At 41.5% G+C, this 23,839-nt stretch overlaps 1 protein-coding gene across 5 annotated transcripts in view; it reads right to left on the minus strand.

Annotated features, from left to right (window-relative positions):
• Nucleotides 1–23,839, minus strand: part of LOC135510874 (inositol polyphosphate-5-phosphatase A-like) — a 265,620-nt gene that overhangs the window by 178,558 nt on the left and 63,223 nt on the right. For 4 of the 5 annotated variants that reach the window (XM_064932177.1, XM_064932175.1, XM_064932173.1 and 1 more), the window contains exon 2: nucleotides 425–466. In XM_064932177.1, coding sequence (XP_064788249.1) covers nucleotides 425–466 — 42 coding nt within the window. Of the gene's footprint in view, nucleotides 1–424; nucleotides 467–6,650; nucleotides 6,812–23,839 lie in introns of those variants that run through there. The other variant, XM_064932176.1, reaches the window with a different exon arrangement.

The raw sequence follows: 23,839 nt of genomic DNA on the forward strand, positions 1-23,839 counted from the left end.
ACATCCACCATAGTTGCTGTAAGGATGCCAGCGAGGACCAGGTGAAAAAGGAAATATACGACACAGCTCAGTGTGGTTCATTTCCTTGTAAGACTTTTTTCTCTCATGTTGTACTCCTCATTGAGATCTCCCTCTGTGCTCTGGCCTCAGCATGACTGTCTCAGTACGAGGCAACAGTAGAGTGACTGAGTGCAACAGCTATCTGCCCATCTACCTGAATTGACTTCCCCTGCCAGGGTGGAAAAAGTTGTGGATTCTCAGATGTCCCTATGTAGAGAATGCGCTCGCTCCTCCTCAACGAGCCAAACACAGCCCCGCGACTCGACTGGCGTGCCGTTAGAAATGCAAAGAGCAGAGAGGCCTAGAGGAGAGTTGCTCACGCATTCAACGCCGTCTCAATATGGAGAGGAGAGGGTCAACGTACCTGGTAGAATTCCCGCAGCCATGTCTTCTGTAGGTTATCGAGCTGAAAAGACAAGACGGACTCTGTCAGTCAGGTCATTTGACAACGTATATTTTAGGACTCTTAAATGACATGCTGTTGAGGAACTTTCTATTCTAATCCCCTTTTCTCATTGTTGCAAATACATTATCATGCAAGTCACACACACACACACACACACACACACACACACACACACACACACACACACACACACACACACACACACACACACACACACCTACGGCTAACAAATTATGGGATGGTAGCCTACAGTCAAATCATGGTAATAACACTGAGGAAAATGGCCTCGTGGCATACAGGCGATTCTGTGGAAAAGTCAACCTGAGCATGCCTAAATAAGGATAGTAATTTACAAATAAAACCATGTTCAAAATTATCCTAAAAGGCCTAGGTGTTAGAGTTAGGAAATGGCATGAATGTCCACCATTCATTGATCTGGCCAAGGCTTTCGACTCTGTCAATCACCACATCCTCATCGGCAGACTCGACAGCCTTGGTTTCTCAAATGATTGCCTCGCCTGGTTCACCAACTTCTTCTCTGATAGAGTTCAGTGTGTCAAATCGGAGGGTCTGCTGTCCGGACCTCTGGCAGTCTCTATGGGGGTGCCACAGTGTTCAATTCTTGGACCGACTCTCTTCTCTGTATACATCAATGAGGTCGCTCTTGCTGCTGGTGAGTCTCTGATCCACCTCTACGCAGACAACACCATTCTGTATACTTCTGGCCCTTCTTTGGACACTGTGTTAACAACCCTCCAGGCAAGCTTCAATGCCATACAACTCTCCTTCCGTGGCCTCCAATTGCTCTTAAATACAAGTAAAACTAAATGCATGCTCTTCAACCAATCGCTACCCGCACCTGCCCGCCTGTCCAACATCACTACTCTGGACGGCTCTGATTTAGAATACGTGGACAACTACAAATACTTAGGTGTCTGGTTAGACTGTAAACTCTCCTTCCAGACCCATATCAAATATCTCCAATCCAAAGTTAAATCTAGAATTGGCAACCTATTTCGCAACAAAGCATCCTTCACTCATGCTGCCAAACATACCCTTGTAAAACTGACCATCCTTCCAATCCTCGACTTTGGCAATGTCATTTACAAAATAGCCTCCAATACCCTACTCAACAAATTGGATGCAGTCTATCACAGTGCAATCCGTTTTGTCACCAAAGCCCCATATACTACCCACCATTGCGACCTGTACACTCTTGTTGGCTGGCCCTCGCTTCATACTCGTCGCCAAACCCACTGGCTCCATGTCATCTACAAGACCCTGCTAGGTAAAGTCCCCCCTTATCTCAGCTCGCTGGTCACCATAGCATCTCCCACCTGTAGCACACGCTCCAGCAGGTATATCTCTCTAGTCACCCCCAAAACCAATTCTTTCTTTGGCCGCCTCTCCTTCCAGTTCTCTGCTGCCAATGACTGGAACGAACTACAAAAAGCACTGAAACTGGAAACACTTATCTCCCTCACTAGCTTTAAGCACCAACTGTCAGAGCAGCTCACAGATTACTGCACTTTACATAGCCCACCTATATTTTAGCCCAAACAACTTTCCCTACTGTATTTAATTAAATGTATTTATTTTTGCTCCTTTGCACACCATTATTTTTATTTCTACTTTGCACATTCTTCTATTGCAAATCTACCATTCCAGTGTTTTACTTGCTATATTGTATTTACTTTGCCACCATGGCCTTTTTTTGCCTTTACCTCCCTTCTCACCTAATTTGCTCACATTGTATATAGACTTGTTTATACTGTATTATTGACTGTATGTTTGTTTTACTACATGTGTAACTCTGTGTCGTTGTATGTGTCGAACTGCTTTGCTTTATCTTGGCCAGGTCGCAATTGTAAATGAGAAAGGTGAAGAAAAAAATTATAATTAAAGACGAAGATGCTAAGTCTCAAAAAAGTATTTTGTGTCCATCATACTTCGTGGCTTTCAGAAAGGGCTCACAGAGCTTGTATTCCCGCTCACAGAGCTTGTATTCCCGCTCACAGAGCTTGTATTCCCGCTCACAGAGCTTGTATTCCCGCTCACAGAGCTTGTATTCCCGCTCACAGAGCTTGTATTCCCGCTCACAGAGCTTGTATTCCCGCTCACAGCTGTCCCCCCATGTTAGTTATGAAGTTGAGATTTGAATGAAGCAATACCGACTCCATTAAAGTGTCTTGACTTTTGTTTGCAAGTTCTACAGGCTTGTAATTGCTTTCCGTCTAATACCCGTGGTACACTAGTGTATGCAACCTTAGTCGTAGAGAAATTGTGTTTCCAAAGCTCGGGCTGACATTGAGGACTTGTGAAGAGCGGAATCAACAAACTCTGCATATTCAAAAAACACTTGTTGTTTTTTTGAGAAGGAGCTAAAGTTCACAGTTCGACATCGTTATGTAAATGCAGGCTGAAAAGTACCAGGGGCCTGGCTTTGGCCCCAAGTGAGAGCAGGTCCGCCGGAACCATGGCCCAGTGAGACACAGATCCCGGCCCGCGTAGATGGAAACAGAAAAGTCTGAGCCTTCTGGGTAAAACACTGAGGTAAATCCTGTATGGAAATGTGGCAGTGGTGCGTTTGACGTCAAAATAATACTGGAAAATATGATGGTGGATCTTTGATGTTATCGGACTATTTTGCTTCCACTGGGCCTGGTCCTGGGGACCTAGTTAAGGTCAACAGCACCATGAACTTTATCGCAGTACCAGGACATTGTAGCCCAAAACCTGGTTACCTCACTGGGAGATAAAGGTCAATATTATTGGAAATCTTTATATTTCCGGAAAAAATTACATTTGATTAGATATAAAGTGTAGACATGCTCATATACGGAGCGAGGACATTCTCCGTAATGGGACAGTTTCTACATGGATCCAATCCGGGCCCTGCGAAATATCCCTGCTCCCGTATGATTCCAGGGAGATATCTGGGGTGAGATACGTTCAAGGTACGCACCTGATGCGCCTGCACCCGCTTACAAATCTACAGAATACTTTAACTCCGGAAAGGGTGTGTCAACATGCTGACATAACTAATCCTTTATACTCAGGCACGAACAAATCCACATATTTTCAGACGCGTATTATATCTGTAGTCATTTACCTGATCGTTTGTATGTATCCGTATTTGAAAACAATGAATCATTTGAATAGATATCCTTACACGAAATGTGAATCATAGATGTAGCATTTTTATGTTTCATCCTCGTATGTCTGATTGAGAAGGGGCTAAATCAGACTCATGAAATGTCCAGCATTTAAATGATTTGACCTGTTCAGGCGCAGAAAATCATTGTGCTTAATTCACATGAAGGTGACACATCGGAGTATACATTTTACACGCTCATATTCCCTGGTTTACACCCTTTTCACCCTGTGTCTGTCTGGAGGCTGAAAATTGGATCTTCCAGCAAGACAATAACACCAAGCACACATCAAAATCCACAGATAAATTGTCAACTGACCACACAAAATCTACATTTTATAAATGGCCATCTCAGTCTCCGATTCTGTATTTCTGAAAAAGGCTCAGTGCCGTTATCCTCGCAGGTTAAGGTATTGAAAGGAATTGAAAATAACTACCATTGAGATTTTTTTGTATTACTTGTTCAACAAAAACTCTTTCTCTGAGCAATTGTATTAGTATAAAAAAATCTAATTTCAATTTTTGTTTTGCATACAATATAGCTCAGTAGTTGTACTTATTTTATAGAGTATTTTTTGCTCATCTTTATCAAGGATGCCAATAATTCTAGACCCGACTGTATATTGTCTCAGTTACATATATACAGTGGGGCAAAAAAGTATTTAGTCAGCCACCAATTGTGCAAGTTCTCCCACTTAAAAAGATGAGACCTGTAATTTTCAGCATAGGTACACTTCAACAGATAAAATGAGAAAAAAAAATCCAGAAAATCACATTGTAGGATTTTTAATGAATTTATTTGCACTATATATATATATAGTGGGAGTGATGGAGTGATGCCTAACCTTGTATACTATTCCAGCCACATGTCATTATGAAATCCTAAGGTACTAAACTCAGCAAAAAAAGAAACGTCACTATTTCAGGACCCCGTCTTTCAAAGAGAATTCGTAAAAATCCAAATAACTTCACAGATCTTCATTGTAAATGGTTTAAACATTTTCCCATGCCTGTTCAATGAAACAAACAATTCATGAACATGCACCAGTGGAACGGTCGTTAAGACACTAACGGCTTACAGACGGTAGGCAATTAAGGTCACAGTTTTGAAAACTTAGGACACTAAAGAAGCCTTTCTACTGACTCTGAAAAACACCAAAAGAAAGATGCCCAGGGTCCCTGCTCATCTGCGTGAACGTGCCTTAAGCATGTTGCAAGGAGGTATGAGGACTGCAGATGTGGCCAGGGTAATAAATTGCAATGTCCGTACTGTGAGACGCCTAAGACAGCTCTACAAGGAGACAGGACAGACAGCTGATCGTCCTCGCAGTGGCAGACCACATGTCACATCACCTGCACAGGATCGGTACATCCGAACATCACACCTGCGGGGCAGGTGCAGGATGGCAACAACAACTGCCCGAGTTACACCAGGAACGCACAATCCCTCCATCAGTGCTCAGACAGTCCGCAATAGACTGAGAGAGGCTGGACTGAGGGCTTGTAGACCTGTTGTAAGGCAGGTCCTCACCAGACATCACCGGCAACAACGTCGCCTATGGGCACAAACCCACCGTCACTGGACCAAACAGGACTGGCAAAAAGTGCTCTTCACTGACGAGTCGCGGTTTTGTCTCACCAGGGGTGATGGTCGGATTCGCATTCATCGTCGAAGGAATGAGCGTTACACCGGGGCCTGTACTCTGGAGCGGGATCGATTTGGAGGTAGATGGTCAGTCATGGTGTGGGGCGGTGTGTCACAGCATCATTGGACTGAGCTTGTTGTCATTGCAGGCAATCTCAACGCTGTACGTTACAGGGAAGACATCCTCCTCCCCCATGTGGTTCCCTTCCTGCAGGCCCATCCTGACATGACAATACCACCAGCCATACTGCTCGTTCTGTGAGTGATGTCCTGCAAGACAGGAATGTCAGGGTTCTGCCATGGCCAGCAAAGAACCCGGATCTCAATCCCATTGAGCACGTCTGGGACCTGTTGGATCAGAGGGTGAGGGCGAGGGCCATTCCCATCAGAAATGTCCAGGAACTTGCAGATGCCTTGGTGAAAGAGTGGGGTAACACCTCACAGCAAGAACTGGCAAATCTGGTGTAGTCCATGAGGAGCAGATGCACTGCAGTACTTAATGCAACAAATGTGTTATGATAGATTTTGATCAATAAATCTTTAAGATTTGAATGTCTATTTCAGAGGGCGTAACATCCAAAACAGACTTTTTTTCCCCTTCTATCTAAACTAATCATGGAAATTACCATCTTTTCTAAATTATTATTTTTGTGTCCGGGTCAATCGAGAAGTCCACTCTTTTGGGTATGTGCTCCCACCAATAAAGGTACTATAGAAACATCAAAAGTTGCATTCATATTTTGTTCATCCATTCTGTGAGACATTAAAAGGTATGATTTTGCGTGCATATGTAATGTCCATAACGCTGAAATCGCCCATATACAGTATAAATATATTAGACCTATGTGTTTTAACAGAGCCGCCCCCATCCAGCCCATAGGAAGGTCATATCCATGCAGTCTGGCTCTACTGGCTCTACTGTCACTCTTTCAACAAAAAAATCCTATTCTCTCTGCCTCTCCACTCTAAAATGCCATTCCCAGGAACCTGGACATTTCATTTGCGCTGTAGTGGAAATAGAGACAGAGCCCGGGTTAGTCTACCATTTAAGGAAAGATCTCCCCATGTCGATAACTGGGCTCTGATGATCTGGTGTGTTGTGAGTTCATTCTGCAGCAGAGAGACTATATTAAGAATGCTGGAGAGAAGTCAAGTCCTGTAACTGGTGACTTCAGTGTACTGTACAGTAGTAGGCTGAGGTGCAGTATCCCTGGATAGCATCAACAGGGGAGAAAGCATAACTTTACACTCAATCTTAAACACTCTAAAAATACACTGTCACCATGGCAACCACATATATATTTTTTTTATCTATTTTCACTGATGCAACATCCGCACTCACTGTAACAGTAAGCAAGGCATTTGTTTTGCCATTAAAAACATACCGTCAATCCTTGAACCGGCTGTCATATCTGATCTGAGGCCAGTGTTTCCCACACGTGCTCTAGTGAACCGTCATTAGGAGCTCCGTCGGTCTGTTGATATTTCAGGGAGCACCCGAGTCTCTCCAGAGCCAGACAGAGTAAACTGGCCACTGAGGGAGTGCCAGGGGCCTGGCAGGCTAGCGTCAGAATCAGGTTCACTCGTGGTGAGGGTGTGTGCATGTGAAGAGAGCCGGAGCTCCATCTGTGTCCCACGGGTGCCAGTGTAAGAGCCGTGGCCCCGGAGAAAGCCAGACCACAGCATAGGGCTATATAAGGACATGAGCACTGGACCCTGTCATTAGTCACACAGGGAGAGAATGAGAGAAAGAAGGAGAGAGAAAGAGAGAGACAGAAATAGAGAGAGAAACAGAAAAGACAAGAGTGAAGGTCTCACCGTGAACAAAATGTCTAAAGCCACCTGACAGTCTGTTTATGGGATTATACACAGTGACCCGTGTGTGTGTGGTAGGGCTGACCCCATTTAGTCAACTGGTTGATTGTTTGGTCGATAGGCTGATGGTCAACTAGGATTTCTTTAGTCGAGCAGTAGCAAAAAAATAAAAAAAAATAATATTTATCATGTGTACAAGACACCTGTCTGATTCGCGACTGAGTGGACTGGTCCATTACGGGGACGTGGGGATGGTACAGTCCATCAGTCTAAGACGTGCTACTGAAATTGTATATGGTTATATTACATAAGAACTATGGTGCAAAACCAATAAAAGTATGATTTTATAACAAATGCACTTTCTCCAGCGCTAGTGGTTGCTGTCCGAGGTTCAGCAACACATCAGTGCGCCTTTTCCTAGACCATGTTGCTATGTGCATTGAGAACAAAACGCCAGAGGCAGCAGCAGAATGAGGAGATGAGAAAACTTGCCATTGCCTTATTGTCTATGAAAAGTGATGAGGAAACCAACTTAATGAGGTCTATAATCAACAGCCTAACTGTTAAAGGTGCCTGGCTTTATGAATCATCAATATATCTACAGGAATAAGACAGATCCCGCGTCCGTTGCCTGTTTGTTTGTTTGTTTAATAGCCTACTGGCTCCGTGAGCACCAAGGCTCATGCAACGACATCACAAATTCAGCTGTTTTTAATGTTTGCTTTGCTAAAATAAAAGGCTTTTACAATTTGTTTTTCGTTAGAACAGCCTCTCGGGTATTATTTTTTTATTGATTTAGTGTTGTTTACACTAAATTCAAATAGTCTGAAAAATAATATTTATAATAATAATAATAACGCTCCTTTTGCTTGATCTCATTATTGTTATTATTACTATTATGATCATAACTCATGTCATTATCATTGGCAGGCTTAGTATAGCAGCCTTGTGTAACCACCATTGGAGCTGAAGACCTAAGAGCGCATCCTGTTTGGTCTTAATACCGTAACTTACTTAGGCCTATATTTCAATACTTACTGTATATACAGTAGGTTAGTATATCAATCATTCATTAATTTATTCATGTCAGCACGCCACATAAAAGTCATTCATGATTCGAAATGCAATCAAGCATTTTAGTTTTAAAATAAAAAAGCAAGACTTGAGTAATTAGCTTAAACAACAAAGTAAGCTGTTCCATTTTGGAAATTGGATTCACAAATTAATGCAACTGTTTTTAGTCTTTGCTGTAATAAAGGCATAACAAAACAGACTCTGGTAAGCTTATCATTTATTTAGTGTTGTTTGCATTGTTCCAAACGATCAGAATGTTTTTATTGTAATCTATACAGCACGTGTTTGGTACACATAATATGCACGCAGTGCTGGCTCCTTACCTTCTTTTTCTTAAAATCGCCAATATTTTCCACAACAAGTTAAATTTATTCCACATGTCTGACTTCCCCTTTACCTCCTGAGCAACCAGTAAACATTCCCCTGTTTAAAGTTTATTTGTCAGGTCCTCTGCATTCATTTTGCTGTTACATGTGTTACGGTGTTGAGTTTGTTATAACCAATTTATTGACGTGATTATGTTATGCTATAGGTCAGGCACTATTGCGCCCTATTTGGACGGGATTAGTTTTACTGGGGAGATCGGTGAAAGTACCACAGCTGTCATTTTTGTCCTGTCCCAATCGGCCATGTCAGCCATTTTCACATGGCAGCAGAGTAACAATTCCAGCCAGAATAACCTACTGTTTTTTGGCGAAGTCCAACTCCTCTGATAATACTAGTCCCGTAGGAGTCGACACCCCTGTGATTTGGGAGAAATTACTGAGTTTGACAGCTGTTGCTCACGGTTTACGCAAGAAAACAATAACTGATTTGATAAATTGAACTAAGTGCTGCATTTAAGCTATATATTAACAGCCTACATGTAGCTGATCAACTTTAACAGTGAATTATTTTGTTTATATGTTTTGTGCATATGAATTGAATATTGACAAATGCATCAGTAAAACATTGAGGATATTTAATGCAACCCTTGCTGTTAATAGATCGCAAAGCAGCATACAACTGACCTGAACGCTTGGAAATGATAAATTAACTCTCATCCGTAGCCTTAAAACACATCAAGTGTAATTACACTGTTTCGCTCATATCTGAAGGCTGGGGAGGTATTTAGGACGTACTGCGGATCGCTAAAATGTCCTAATTATTATGATCCCACTTCCTCAATTCAAATGTTATGGCGACACTATACCAAAAGATGGTTTGGGATGGTTTAGAAACTTGGGAACCAAGCTGGAGTTATCGGTGTGGCCCTATCACCTGGACATGTTAAAATACTGTATCTTCACGCATAGAATAAAAAGCTCCTTGCTTCCATCTAAACTGTCAATTTATTGAACAAAAATAAGAATTACAGGGGGCATTTTGGAAAAAAACAAACCCCTTCCGAATCGTCCTCTGGAATGACAGACATTTTGGGGTAATAATTACATAACCAACGTTCTCTAGTAATACTAGTCCCGCGCTAATAGGTCTTTGCTCACGGGCATGCAATGTTCACGTGTGCCACGTAAAAAGAGCAAGGGATGAGGAAATTGGGAATATTATTCTGTAACAACTTTTGAGTCAGAAATGGCCGTTTTACATTGCAGCTTCAGCAACACAGACAGCGCAGTAAACACTGATGTTCTGTGGTGGTCGCTGCTGAAGGTCACCCCTCTCTTCAATACGTGTCCGCTAATCCCATTATGAAGGGACCCCACCATCCATTGTGTACACCATGGCCATCCAGCCTATTACTAACCAGGGGTCTCTCTATTTAAAGGTCTTTTGATTGTTTAGTTCCCGCTAGGATCTGTGTTTGTAGATCACTTCCATTTCAAAAGGGTTCTGTCTGCGTATAACAACCATGTGCACACACATAGTCAACTGTATGCAGTTACACTGGGCTAATGAATGGGAGTCTGTCTATTAAAACTCAACAGGCCATAAACTTCGAGCCATCCCGGTACATCTGCAGTGTGTTCACAATGAGCCAGCTCTGGCTTAATGCACTAATGAGACAATAAAACCTCAACTGTTAACAGTTCTCCAAACAAATCCTAGCGTAATCAGGTAGAGTAGCCGTCCTAAAGATTTGGAAAGGTGGGATAAAACTAAGCCAAACTTGTCACTTAGTATTCCAACTCATTTTTGAGGCCAACAGAGATTGTTATCCAACTTGAGCTAATTAGAATGATGACCCATATCTGAAGGCAGCGATGGTCGTGAGGAACAGACAATGACCTTGGCTTGTTTGCCCTAAGGAGAACCAGGGCCCCCCCAGGCCCCCTGCCGTGTGGGGCCCCAGAGACCCCCAGAGAGAGTGAGAACAGGGCTAAAGTAGGAAAGTTTTGGACTTCTCCTCAATGAGATAAACGTGAGCCCTGAACCTCAGTTCCATTCTACAGCTTATCAAAAGTTATTTGGCAGTTAGAGACGGGGTAACACTGGCAGCCGGATAAAAATAGATCTTCCATTCCCTTCTTTTTTATACCCTCTCTACCTCCTCCCCCTCTTTCTTTCTTTGCCCATCCCTTACGTTTTTTCGGTTGATGGCCTACTTTCCAGAGAGCACGGGGAATTAAAGATTCTACTTTTGCTGTCGTCAGAGTGGTAAATTCTTAAAGCAACCATGAACGTTCTGGATTTTCACAGTGTTGTCAAGCATGAACGTATCCTCAGAGGGAGGGAGGGAGGGAGGGAGGGAGGGAGGGAGGGAGGGAGGGAGGGAGGGAGGGAGGGAGGGAGGGAGGGAGGGAGGGAGGGAGGGAGGGAGGGAGGGAGGGAGGGAGGGAGGGAGGGAGGGAAAGGCAGTGGTTCAAGAGCACTTGACAGGCAACCTTGAACTGAGCACACTGATGATGCAAAAGACGATTACATAATTCAGCAGAATATAAGTAAACACAAATGCACTAAAGTAAGTCACTCTGGATAAGGGCGTCTGCTAAAGGACTCAAATGTAAAAATCATAGAGAATACATTAAGCTAAAATTGTACTTTTTTCTTTGATCTTTTCCACATAGAGTAGCTATCTAAAGCTTCATGACACAACCCGTCACAGAGGTAATCTATAAAAGTCTACTGTACCATGACCTCCCACAGTGTCAACCCTTTGTAACTTGACCAAGACATTTTGAGCGCCAAAGGGTAAGCCAGAGGTCATCATGACCGCCAGTCCAGGTGTAACAGAGCCCCCTATGCTGCTCCCCGCTGAGGCCCTTTGCTCTGTTTCCATGGCATGGCGTGCCCTGGCGCGGACGTAGAGCGTATAAACAGGTTTGTGTGGATGGGAACTGACGGCATGGTTCTGCTCGTCAAAGACCAACCCGCATATCAGCTGGGAACACACGGTCCCCATATGAGCCTCCCTCCTCCTGCCTCATAGGTTACTCAGACTATTCTTCCTGCTTTCTTTTCCTGTCCTCATTGCATTTCTCTTCTCTGTATTTGTTTCTGTCAAATCTGTTGCCGATCCCTCAAAGTTGCCACTCCCTCCATTTCAGCCCCCTTGTTTTGCTCCATCTGTCTTGATAATAGTCTTTTCCCCCCATCACTCAGAGTTCTTTCCTCTCTTCTTCTCTAAGGCTCTTTTGAAATTGACGAGAGTTAAGGAGATTCTCGTTCGATTCTTGAGAGACATTACTGTAAGGTCAAGTTGCGAATTTCCCACGTCTCGAATGCTACCTCCGGAGGTCGCAAGTGACACTCGCCTGACAGTTTCCACACTCCAAGTAGGGCAGTGTAAACAGAATTGTCACTTTCAGCTCAACACTCCTACAGTATGAATTGTAAATGGCAGAGCAATGTTTTTCATATAGCTTAAATTTATAGGCCTTTTCATTATATTAGAGACTTATTTGAGTTGGGGTTTTTTTAAATCAGGAATTGCAGTAAAAGCCTCTCCGGAAATTGACGCTGTAGCTTTAAGGGAATTTCAGAGAACCATCATTTATTTCAATGCAATAGCGAACTTACCTTGTAAATTAGAATGTGAGGAGGATGCAGACATTTTCGTTTAGCTTGCTACCTAGCTCTGTAAATATAATATGAATGATACTGTATGATAATGTTACCGGACTTTATATTTGTATGAGCGGGGTAAGCGTTCGTTATGCTGAAGTTACGTGATTATTATTATGTATTAGCGAACGTTAGCGATTCAAGCGCGTAATATGGTTTTGTTGCATTAATCAAGAGTGTAATATGGTAGATGCATGTGAAGTTGCTTGCATAACGTAGCTAGTTGAATAGTTTGCATGCTTAGCCTAGTGGCTACTGTGACATTTGCAAAGCAAGAACGTAACACGAACCCTCTCATCTCGTGACATTCCTGTTGCTAATGAACTTTTTTAAGTTTATGCACATCTACATTTTGTCGCAATAAAACTCTTCAAATGGGAATAAGCTTTAAAGTCACCGGGTGAGAATGTGAAGATCGAAGGAGTAATTTACATCCATGTGTCAGGGAGAGATGAGATAAACGCAATAAAACCACGAGTGTAGTTATTTTTGCACTTTCCGCCATAAAAGAGCACAGGCTTGACGAGGCCATAATCTCTGAGTCTCAAATCCCAGCACGACCACCCCCCACTCCTTGCCCCCATACCTCCAGCCCTCCATAATTGTTGTCCCCCATTTATATTTTTCAATGAATGTTCAAGCAAACACTGTACAGTTCAGACAAGGTCACCTGATCCCAATAGAAAATGGAGAGAGCACGCAATGTAATATCCATTTCCTCTCTTCTCTTTAGTGGCTGTCTGTCACCTCCCCTCCATTCACTTCACACTGGCTCGATAAACTAACGTCTGAAGAGCGTCTCGAAACCAGCTCTACTGGTGGGAGGTTTGAGACGTAAACAAATTGGGTCAAGTTTATTCTCTCCACAAGAAAATTCTGCCTCAGAAACTAGTCAGACACCGTTGAAACCAATCGTGTTGTAAAAGCAATGGATCCTCTTTTCAAATCAACGCACTTCATTTTCCATTCATGGTGGCGAGCAGATGAGCAATAGATTCCACTTCCAACTACAAAGGATTGGAATGCTTCTCCAAACAACCATGGCCTCCAAACATTACAGTTCTTTACAGGGATTCTTTGAACCACTGTGATATTGCTCCAACACCAATATGGCTGAATTTACAGAAAGAACACAAAGGCTGTGTTTACACAGACAGACCAATTCTGATCATTTTTTTCACTAATTGGTATTTTGACCAATCAGATCAGCTCTGAAGATCTGATGTGATTGGTCAAAAGACCAATTAGTGGAAAAAGATCATAATTGGGTTGCCTGTGTTTGAGCAGCCAAAGAGCTTCACATCATGATAATCCTAGGTGCCTCACACCGCATTGATTATATGCAGCGCCGGACAAACTAGTTAACCTAGTAATATCATCAACCATGTGTAGTTATCTAGTGATTATGTGAAGATTGATAGTTTTTCATAAGATACATTTAATGCTAGCTAGCACCTTACCGTGGCTCCTTGCTGCACTCGCATAACAGGTGGTCAGCCTGCCACTCAGTTTCCGGCCATAATCGGCGTCCAGAAATGCCGATAGCTGATTGTTATGAAAACTTGAAATCGGCCCTATTTAATCGGCCATGCCGATTAATCGGTCGACCTCTAGAGTATACTGTTGGCAGATTATGCAAGTGTAATATAAAACACCTTACTCTGCTTATCTTAAAATCGGTGAAAGATCAAAATTGAAGTCAGCATACACCGATGAAAACACCTGGTTTTCTGATCAATGTTTTGAATTATTAGGACATGTAAGGACACCTTCAATTAGGACACCATCAAATCGGCATACCAACGGTATGCGCATTGGATATGAACATGTGCTCGACCCCAGCTGAGCAAGCTTCCTTCTTTAGCACGGGTGGAGTTCAACTGAATGTACACGTCATAGAAGTAGTTCACATGCAAACTATGTCCCAAACTCGAATAAAATACGCTTCCCAAAAATAACATGCTCGCTGTTGTAGAACCTTTATTTTTATTGATGATCTTCTGCATTTATCAGACAGACGGATTTCAGATGTCTATGTAAAACAGGATTATTAGGGAAATCATTCTTCTTGCAAAGCATGTTAACGTTTTAATCTAACTATTATATTATGCCTATCCACAATAATCACATTGTTTTCATATAACAGGACTCAGTTGCTTGATGATAAGTTGAATCAGGTGTGCCAGTTTGTATCATGTACGGTTCATGGATTATAAAATGGAAGGGGCTAAAATGGCCACTTTGGTCATGATTTTCTAAAAAAATGTTTGGTGATGCAAATGTAAAAAGCATGCCCTTCCTCTCAATTAAGTTTCTGTTTGAAAATTACAAGAACAATCAGAGATGCCAAAAATATTTTTTTCTCCCTATGGTGTGGAATCGCCCTATATAGTGATTATGGCTGGGATGTGGTATCTTTAACACATTAGCTAGATTTCCATCCAATCGGCGACAGATTTTGATGCAAATAGTCAAACATTTCCATGAAGAATATTTTCCCACCAGTGGTATATTTACAAACACATGGTTTTCCAGACAAAAATCAGTGGGAGGACCACACAAAATGTCCTTTTGAGTTTACTTCAAATGACAGTTCTACCATCATCAATGCGTTTCCATCTCATTCTCAACTATATCTTTCGTTTTATTGACACAAAATGAATCCGACATGTTGAAGGAACAAATGACCTGTTGGTATTTATGACATTTTATCAAAAAAACTTCTAACAGCTGTTGTGATATAAAAAAATTACACAGGATGACTTTACTCCCAAAAACTGTGGATGGAACCATGGTTATAGACAGCATTGAATTGTGAATATCGACACCATTAAAAATGTGGTTATTTTCTTTCAGGGGAACACACCCATGCCTAAAAATAGCACAGTGATAGAGGACTTTGGAAAAAGTTGCTGAGGGGGGGGGATAGATGAAGGGAGAGATGAAAGGAGGTAGGGCCGGTACGATGCCAGTATTGCGATACTTGTATCGTGGCAAGGAATTATCATGGCAAGGAAACAAAACACGAAGAAGATTATTTAGGATAGAGTCGAAACAGTCGAGGCCGAGTGACTAGGGCTGTCCTTCATAGTGTTGCATAATCATCTGCCATCGTTATAGAGTGGCTCGTTATAGAATTCATTAGATCAAAGCCACTCGGGAAGCGCTCAGAATTAACCTCTGAATGAGCCCGCCTCCTCTGGGTCTCCCCACCACAATGACAGGGAGGGGACGAGGGTCTGGAGATAGAGAGAATGGAACAGGGTAGAGCGTGCTCTAGCACAAATGCTTGGGGATGCTTTGCTGGGGACACTGTCTGGGATTGACTTAGAATTCAAGGCACACTTAACCAGCAAGGCTACCACAGCATCCCGCAGCGATACACCATCCAATCTGGTTTGCGCTTAGTGGGATTACAACTCCAGGCTGTGTAAGGGCTATTTGACCAAGAAGGAGAGTTTTGGAGTGCTACATCAGATGAACTGGCCTCCACAATCCCCCGACCTCAACCCAATTGAGAAGGCTTGGGATGAGTGAAGGAAAAGCAGTCAACAAGTGCACAGCATATGTGAGAACTCCTTCAAGACTGTTGGAACAAGCATTCCAGGTGAAGCTGGTTGAGAGAATGCCAAGAGTGTGCAAAGCTGTCATCAAGGCAGTGTGGCGACTTTGAAGAATCTCAAATATAAAATATATTTTAATTTGTTGAACACTTTTTTGGTTACTACTTGATTCCATATGTGTTATTTCATAGTTTTGATGTCTTCACTAATATTCTACAATGTAGAAAATAGTAAAAAATAAAGAAAGACCCTTGAATGAGTAGATGTGTCCAAACTTTTGACTGGTACTGTACATAAATATAAAAACATATAAACATGGATATTGAAAATAAAAGTTTTGATTTGGCAAATGTTTACAATATATTGTTGAATATAGTGTACTCTACTGGCATATCAAAGTCCCAGAGTGGGATCTCTGTTACTTTTAGAGGTATGGGCCGGTCATGCCAAATGGTGTCCACTGGCCAAAAAGTGAAAGACCGAGATAAAGGGAGAGAGAGAGTAAGACAGCAGTACAAATTCACAAAGACGTAAGTATTTCAACAACTCTTCTCTTCCAACTTGTTAGGCAATCACATGTACCTACGGGGGAATGAGAGCCAGCGACACAGGAGGGTGATTTTTTACTGAGGAGGAGAAGGAGGCCGTGCTGACAGAGATGCATGCTGGCCATTTCGAAGTAAAGCGCATGATTGCCAAAATCAACCTACGCCTCTTCTGACGGTGAATAAGTTAGATAAACTTTTGTTTATCAATCACATTCTATTATATCTGAAAGTATTATGATTTCAATGAATGTCATATCAGAGAGCACACAATGTTTCAATTTGTCACTGTGTGCTTAAAGGTCAGTACCCTGTCTAGCCTGCCAGAAGTTTGAGAGGGTAAAGACTGTGGCGCCGGAGCTGAAACCCATCAAAGTTCTTTCATGATGGCACATGATGGACAAGTGTCACAATTAACTCTAAATTCCCTTCGGTAACCCATTAAAAAAGGGTGCTTGGAACCCCCTCCAGTTGGAATAGTAGGAAGGTCGCCCACTGAAATCCCCAACATCCCACACGTCGGTGAAGCCCAATAAACAAAGTATGTGATGAACTAAAAACACTAGCACTGCAAACACTCAGAACAAAGAGAGCAGCAGTGCCTGGACTTCGCAGTCTCCCTATTCAAGTCTCCCTTCTGAGACGTGCGGTCTGTTGAGAACAAATGACAGGCAGAACCTCCCACCCACACAGCGCCCACCTCCACTATATTCCACATACCAAAGGTCAGTATTTTAGTCTGATTGCCATGTGAGTGCTCAAAAAAACAAAGAACAGAAAATAAATTAATGCCAACTACACAAAAAATATATACACATTTACATATTCAAAAAAATTGCCAGGTCAGTTTCACAGCTGTTACACAAGGTGTTCATAATTTTCAAGGTATCCCTTGATAGTATTTGTTAGTTCAACATTATTCGTCGTTGTATCCTAGGACCTACAATATATATATATACAGAGTGGGGAGAACAAGTATTTGATACACTGCTGATTTTGCAGGTTTTCCCTAATTACAAAGCATGTAGAGGTCTGTAATGTTAATCATAGGTACACTTCAACTGTGAGAGATGGAATCTAAAACAAAAATCCTGAAAATCACATTGTATGATTTTTAAGTAATTAATTTGCATTTTATTGCATGACATAAGTATTTGATCACCTACCAACCAGTAAGAATACCGTCTCTCACAGACCTGTTAGTTTTTCTTTAAGAAGCGCTCCTGTTCTCCACTCATTACCTGTATTAACTGCACCTGTTTGAACTCGTTACCTGTATAAAAGACACCTGTCCACACACTCAATCAAACAGACTCCAACCTCTCCACAATGGCCAAGACCAGAGGGTGTAAGGACATCAGGGATAAAATTGTAGACCTACACAAGACTGGGATGGGCTTCAGGTCAATAGGAAAGCAGCTTGGTGAGAAGGCAACAACTGTTGGCACAATTCTGGGATCAGCCCAGAACTACACGGCAGGACCTGGTCAATGACCTGAAGAGAGCTGGGACCACAGTCTCAAAGAAAACCATTAGTAACAAACTACGCCGTCATGGATTAAAATCCTGCAGCGCACGCAAGGTCCCCTTGCTCAAGCCAGCGCATGTCCCGGGCCGTCTGAAGTTTGCCAATGACCATCTGGATGATCCAGAGGAGGAATGGGAGAAGGTCATGTGGTCTGATGAGACAAAAATAGAGCTTTTTGGTCCAAACTCCACTCGCCTGTGTTTGGAGGAAGAAGAAGGATGAGTACAACCCCAAGAACACCATCCCAACTGTGAAGCATGGAGGTGGAAACATCATTCTTTGGGGATGCTTTTCTGCAAAGGGGACAGAACGACTGCACCGTATTAAGGGGAGGATGGATGGGGCCATGAATCGTGAGATCTTGGCCAACAACCTCCTTCCCTCAGAGCATTGAAGATGGGTCGTGGCTGGGACTTCCAGCATGACAACGACCCAAAACACACAGCCAGGGCAACTAAGGAGTGGCTCCGTAAGAAGCATCTCAAGGTCCTGGAGTGGCCAAGCCAGTCTCCAGATTTGAACCCAATAGAAAATCTTTGGAGGGAGCTGAAAGTCTATTGTCCATCAACAGCCCCGAAACCTGAAGGATCTGGAGAAGGTCTGTATGGGGGAGTGGCCCTGCTGCAGAGTGTGCAAACCTGGTCAAGAACTACAGGAAACATATGATCTCTGTAATTGCAAACAAAGTTTTCTGTACCAAATATTAAGTTCTGCCTTTCAGATGTATCAAATACTTATGTCATGCAATAAAATGCTAATTAATTACTTTTTAGATTCAGTCTCTTACAGTTGAAGTGTACCTATGATAAAAAATTACAGACCTCTACATGCTTTGTAAGTAGGAAAACCTGCAAAATCGGCAATGTATCAAATACTTGTCCTCCCCACTGTATATGTATGTATGTATGTATGTATGTATGTATGTATGTATGTATGTATGTGTGTATATATGTGTGTATGTATGTATGTATGTATATATGTATGTATATGTATATAATATGTGTGTGTATATATATATATATATGTGTGTGCATATATATATGTGTGTATATATATATATATATATATATATGTGTGTGTGTGTGTATATAATCTTACAGCATTAAAGTTACTTACCTTACAGATCACAAAGTCAGCTAATTTCCAACCTTCATATGCAAATAGATTTGCATATGAATATAGTGGAAATTAGCTGACTTTGTGATCTGTAAGGTAAGTAACTTTAATGCGTCAAGCAGATTACGTGTTTCCTTTGCCATTTACTATGTTGGTAATGCTTACAATTTGGATCATAACTCTAAAAGTGGAAGAGATCCCACTCTGGAACGTTGATATGCAATTTATGTTTAAGGCTTTACTGAGCCGGACACACTTCTCTCTTTCGACGAGAGCACAAGCACTTCCCCAGTGTTTCCGTAAATTAAGTATGCAAACATTTGAGCATCTCTAGTCAGAACAGGCTTTGCACAAACTTTTTTCCCCCTGGCTCATTTTCTGGCTGGTGCCAGCATTGCCTTCAGTGTTGTTCTCCAAATAATAACTTTGAACAGGTGTGAGTTCCTATTAAATTAAGTTTCATATTTTCTGTATATCAGGTTGGGGTTTCGACTGTAGCATACCGTATGTATGGAGCATTATGAATTTACTGTTTTATTCATGTTTTCAAGTACTGGTGACAAATCATGCATTCCTTCTTGCATAGATTTTTAATGGACGTGTGTGTGTGTGTAAAATATGTTTTAGAAGATTGTACTGATAATGATGAGCTAAAGTGAAGCTATTTGCCAGCTATGTGTGTTTGTTGACATCATACAATGCATTCTGGCTGTCACGTAAGCGTCTGTCAAACCAGAGATATAACAAAACGAGGTGAAGGGATAGTTCACTCGACTGATGTATGGTGCTTTCAAGACAACTGGGAACTCTGAAAAACACAAATATGATAATCATGACATCAGCGATCTTCAGGTCGGAAAGTCCGCGCTCTGGAAAGAGGCCCGAGTTGCAGAGTTTTTTCAGGCAATGGGCGAAGCCATCTTTGACATCGTTTTTCTGCGTCTTATAGTGATTGGCATTCTGGGATTAGGGAGTTTTTTTCTTGTCAAACAGAAACAAACATGGCTGCCGTCAAATAATTTAGCTGCTGTTAACTTAGCTGACACGCAATGAATGACTTTGGCTGTGGATGTGTTCCGTGTGATGTTCGGATGATGAATTTTGCATTTGTCTTTTACAATAAAATATGAATTTGAGGAATAAAGTTGTGAAGACCTTTATCTGCCATCAGAACAAAACATTGTTTAGATGATTTTCAGACAACAATGCTGTTGAGACACGTTTGCAGCATCATATGTTCTGTTGCTACTGTTCCAATCACATATCTGCAATGGTACGCTGCAGCAACCACTCAACAATGATCACAAATATTTGATTGTACGAATCAAAGGAGGCCTGGGTTAGGGCCAAAATGTCATAAATAAGCCAACTTTGATGAAGTGTGTCAATTATGCCTTAAGATACAAATATCAAATAGCCTATATGACAACAAAACTTCCTCCAAAGGACCATTCTATGGATTACACTGCGAAAATCCAGGTCATTTCTTTTGTTCTGGTTTTGTAAGGAATCACTATTACAGTCACACTCATTCCCACTTGTGATTCAACACAGATGCTCGGCACTCCCGCAATCAATATTCTGCAGCTACTGTATCTAGGCAATAACCTTTGCCTACCACAGAAAGGTGGGAACAAAGACTAAAACAAGTTGTAAGATATGCATGGCATGAATATAGATTCTTCACCTGTTCTCCCACACAGCAAGTTTCACTGTTTATACACATGGCCATGTTAAACAAACTAGTAACAGGAAAACTTGTTCTACTGCATCTAAATCAGGTATGTGGACTTACTACAGTAAACACAGGTTTCAGTCAGAAGCCTTACACATGGGTTTGAACATATGACAGACGGCACTGAAAGTCTGACTGAATGTGGTGTGTGATTTAGCTTATGAGTGCTCGAAGGGGCAGGCAGTTATACCACTCTACTCGGGGCGCGTCTGGACAAGACAGAAACATCGTAAGAATAACAACTACACTCCCAGCAGACCTGGGTTCAAACACAATTTGAAATATTACAGATACTATTGAGTGTTTGCATTAACCTGCCTGGAGTGCCCGGTGGGTGGGGTATGCACTTTTGGAACATTTCTATTGGTCCCATCGCAACAGGCAAGCTCAAACGAGCACAGATTAAATATTTGAAATGACTGAAGAGTATTTGAACCCAGGTCTGTCTCCCAGGAGGGTCAAACCCTCAGGGTCTCTGAAGACGGACATAGATAGCACATAAGACAAGAGAGTAACGGGGATATAAGCGCAATGGGGAGCTCTGCAGTGTCTGGAGGCTCACGCGCCCATTCACTAGCCTATACACACAATGTATGGGAGGCTTGTGTGAAATTAAAAAGGGAGGCACACTGACGCACTGTACAGCTGACAGAAAAGCTGCTTAGGTTTTAGTTCTGTTCTTAACAAGCCTCACTCATTTCTAATCTAACCCAGAGCACTGTAAGTATAGATCATTGGGACATTAGGGAGAGAGGAAAGGGAAAGATACCACAAAGATATAGTCCCTTCTACCTCTCCCTTATGCAATCAGAAGGCTGTATGCTTAGGCTACTTAGAGCATCTGTTGAATGGGCGACATGAATCTTCATTCTTTAGCAGGCCGTGTCGAATGTAACACAATTGGATTACACTCGTCTTTAGTAAATTGCCACATTACTCTCAAGTCTTCCTGGCCCATTCCATTTTAGAATCCCCTCTGTCTTTTTCTATTGACAGCTTGTGAAAAGCACCACAGATATGGTTCAGGACCAATAGGCCAGAGTTAACTTCGTCAACAAAACTATGAGGAAACATATTCATCAACTACTTAGTTTTAGTCATGAAAACTATGATAACAAGACACACTGGGGAAAAAAATTTGAACTACTTTTCATGTTAGTCTACGAAAATGTGACGAGACATGAATTCCATGTAAGACGGACAGACATTTAATTTGAGATTATGCGCCTTTTCATCTGTTTTGTCCAATCACAAGTATGCAGAATATTTAATGCAATCTTCTCGTTGGTAGAATTGACATCTTTCAGTTGCTTGATCTGACTGATTGTGTAGGCTATTTTTATCTCATCAGAAGATCAATTTTCCCATATGCACTGTCATTCATTCATTCATTCATTCATCTGTGTTGTGGTCCACAACAAAGATGCTGTCAATCGCGGTCCGCAAATGCGAGTTGTGGTTGCTTTCTCCGATGGAAAAAACTAATGCTGGGTGATTCTCAATTCAGCTATATAGCCTTCTACATTGTTTAAATAACGAATTAGCATGTTAAAGCTCATTATGCTTGGTTTCTGGCTCTAACTTGTTTTGGGCTTAAATTATGTGTTTTTTAAATAAAATGTTTACTCAATATGTCATTACCGTAATGCATCTGGGTCAATTTTGTAGGACTTTACATGCATTTAATTTCCTTAAAAAATAAATAATAATAATAATTTTACCTTTATTTAACTAGGCAAGTCAGTTAAGAACAAATTCTTATTTTCAATGACAGCCTAGGAACAGTGGGTTAACTGCCTGTTCAGGAGCAGAACGACAGATTTGTACCTTGTCAGCTTGGGGATTTGAACTTGCAACCTTCCAGTTACTAGTCCAACACTCAAACCACTAGGCTAACCTGCCGCCCCAAATAACTAACATATTTAATTAAAACCAATTAAATATTGTTTGAAGTGATACAAATTCAAAGACAGTTGTAATTTTAGACAAAAACAATGTGTCCGATGACATCTCATCTCTGTAACATTTCTTCAAGTTCCTGTACAAAGTAGTGTTTTGAACGTTTTCTTGAGCCATAATGCATCACTAATAGGAGAAGATCAAAGATGGCTAAAAGGTAACCTTGTCTTTTCTCTTTTATTATGTTTACATTTTATAAATTGTCCCCGTACACCCCATGTACCCATTGTAAATTATCATTACTGTAACTGTGTAATACTTGATGTTTGAGCAAAGTTGTTGACTAAACGATTTACTGTATAATAGATTAGAAAGAGCATGAATTTATGATGTCCATTATTTTTGCTGAGTCATAATGGCTTCTGCCATTGTTAGCAAAAATTTGCTAAGGGCTTCTCATTCCCATGCCATGTTGTTGTCTTATGGTAATTAGAAGTTAAGTTACGGTAATGATAAAACCAGTTTCTGATGCATGTAGAATGTAACTCCATCCCACGGTGTGCGCAACAGATTCAACGCTAACCAAACAGTGCTAGGTACATGCACAATTGAATTAGAACTAACTAGTTTCCTATGTGGTTTAAGCATTGTTGTGGACTTTCAATCAGAAAAGTGTGATTTTAAGAGCAAAAACCTGAAGAAAAAAAACAGGGGGGGTGAATTGAAATATCTGAACTAGAGGTCAAACGATTATGATTTTTCAACGCCGATACCGATTATTGGAGGACCAAAAAAAGCCGATATCAATTAAATCGGCCGATTACTTTATTGTATTTGTAATAATGACAATTACAACAATACTGAATGAACACTTATTTTAACTTAATATATCAATAACATCAATTCAGCCTCAAATAAATAATGAAACACGTTCAATTTGGTATAAATCATGCAAAAACAAAGTATTGGAGTAGAAAGTAAAAGTGCAATATGTGCCATGAAAAAAAGCGAACGCTTAAGTTCCTTGCTCAGAACATGAGAACATATGAAAGCTGGTGGTCCCTTTTAACATGAGTCTTCAATATTCCCAGGTAAGAAGTTTTAGGTTGTAGTTATTATAGGACTCTCTCGCTGTATACCATTTGTATGTCATATACCTTTGACTATTGGATGTTCTTATAGGCACTTTAGTATTGCCAGTGTAACAGTATAGCTTCCGTCCCTCTCCTCGCCCCTACCTGGGCTCAAACCAGGAACACATCGACAACAGCAACCCTCGAAGCAAAGGTTAATGAAA

The sequence above is a fragment of the Oncorhynchus masou genome, chromosome 23 (genome assembly GCF_036934945.1).
Source record: "Oncorhynchus masou masou isolate Uvic2021 chromosome 23, UVic_Omas_1.1, whole genome shotgun sequence".
In the NCBI taxonomy this organism is placed as follows: domain Eukaryota; kingdom Metazoa; phylum Chordata; class Actinopteri; order Salmoniformes; family Salmonidae; genus Oncorhynchus; species Oncorhynchus masou.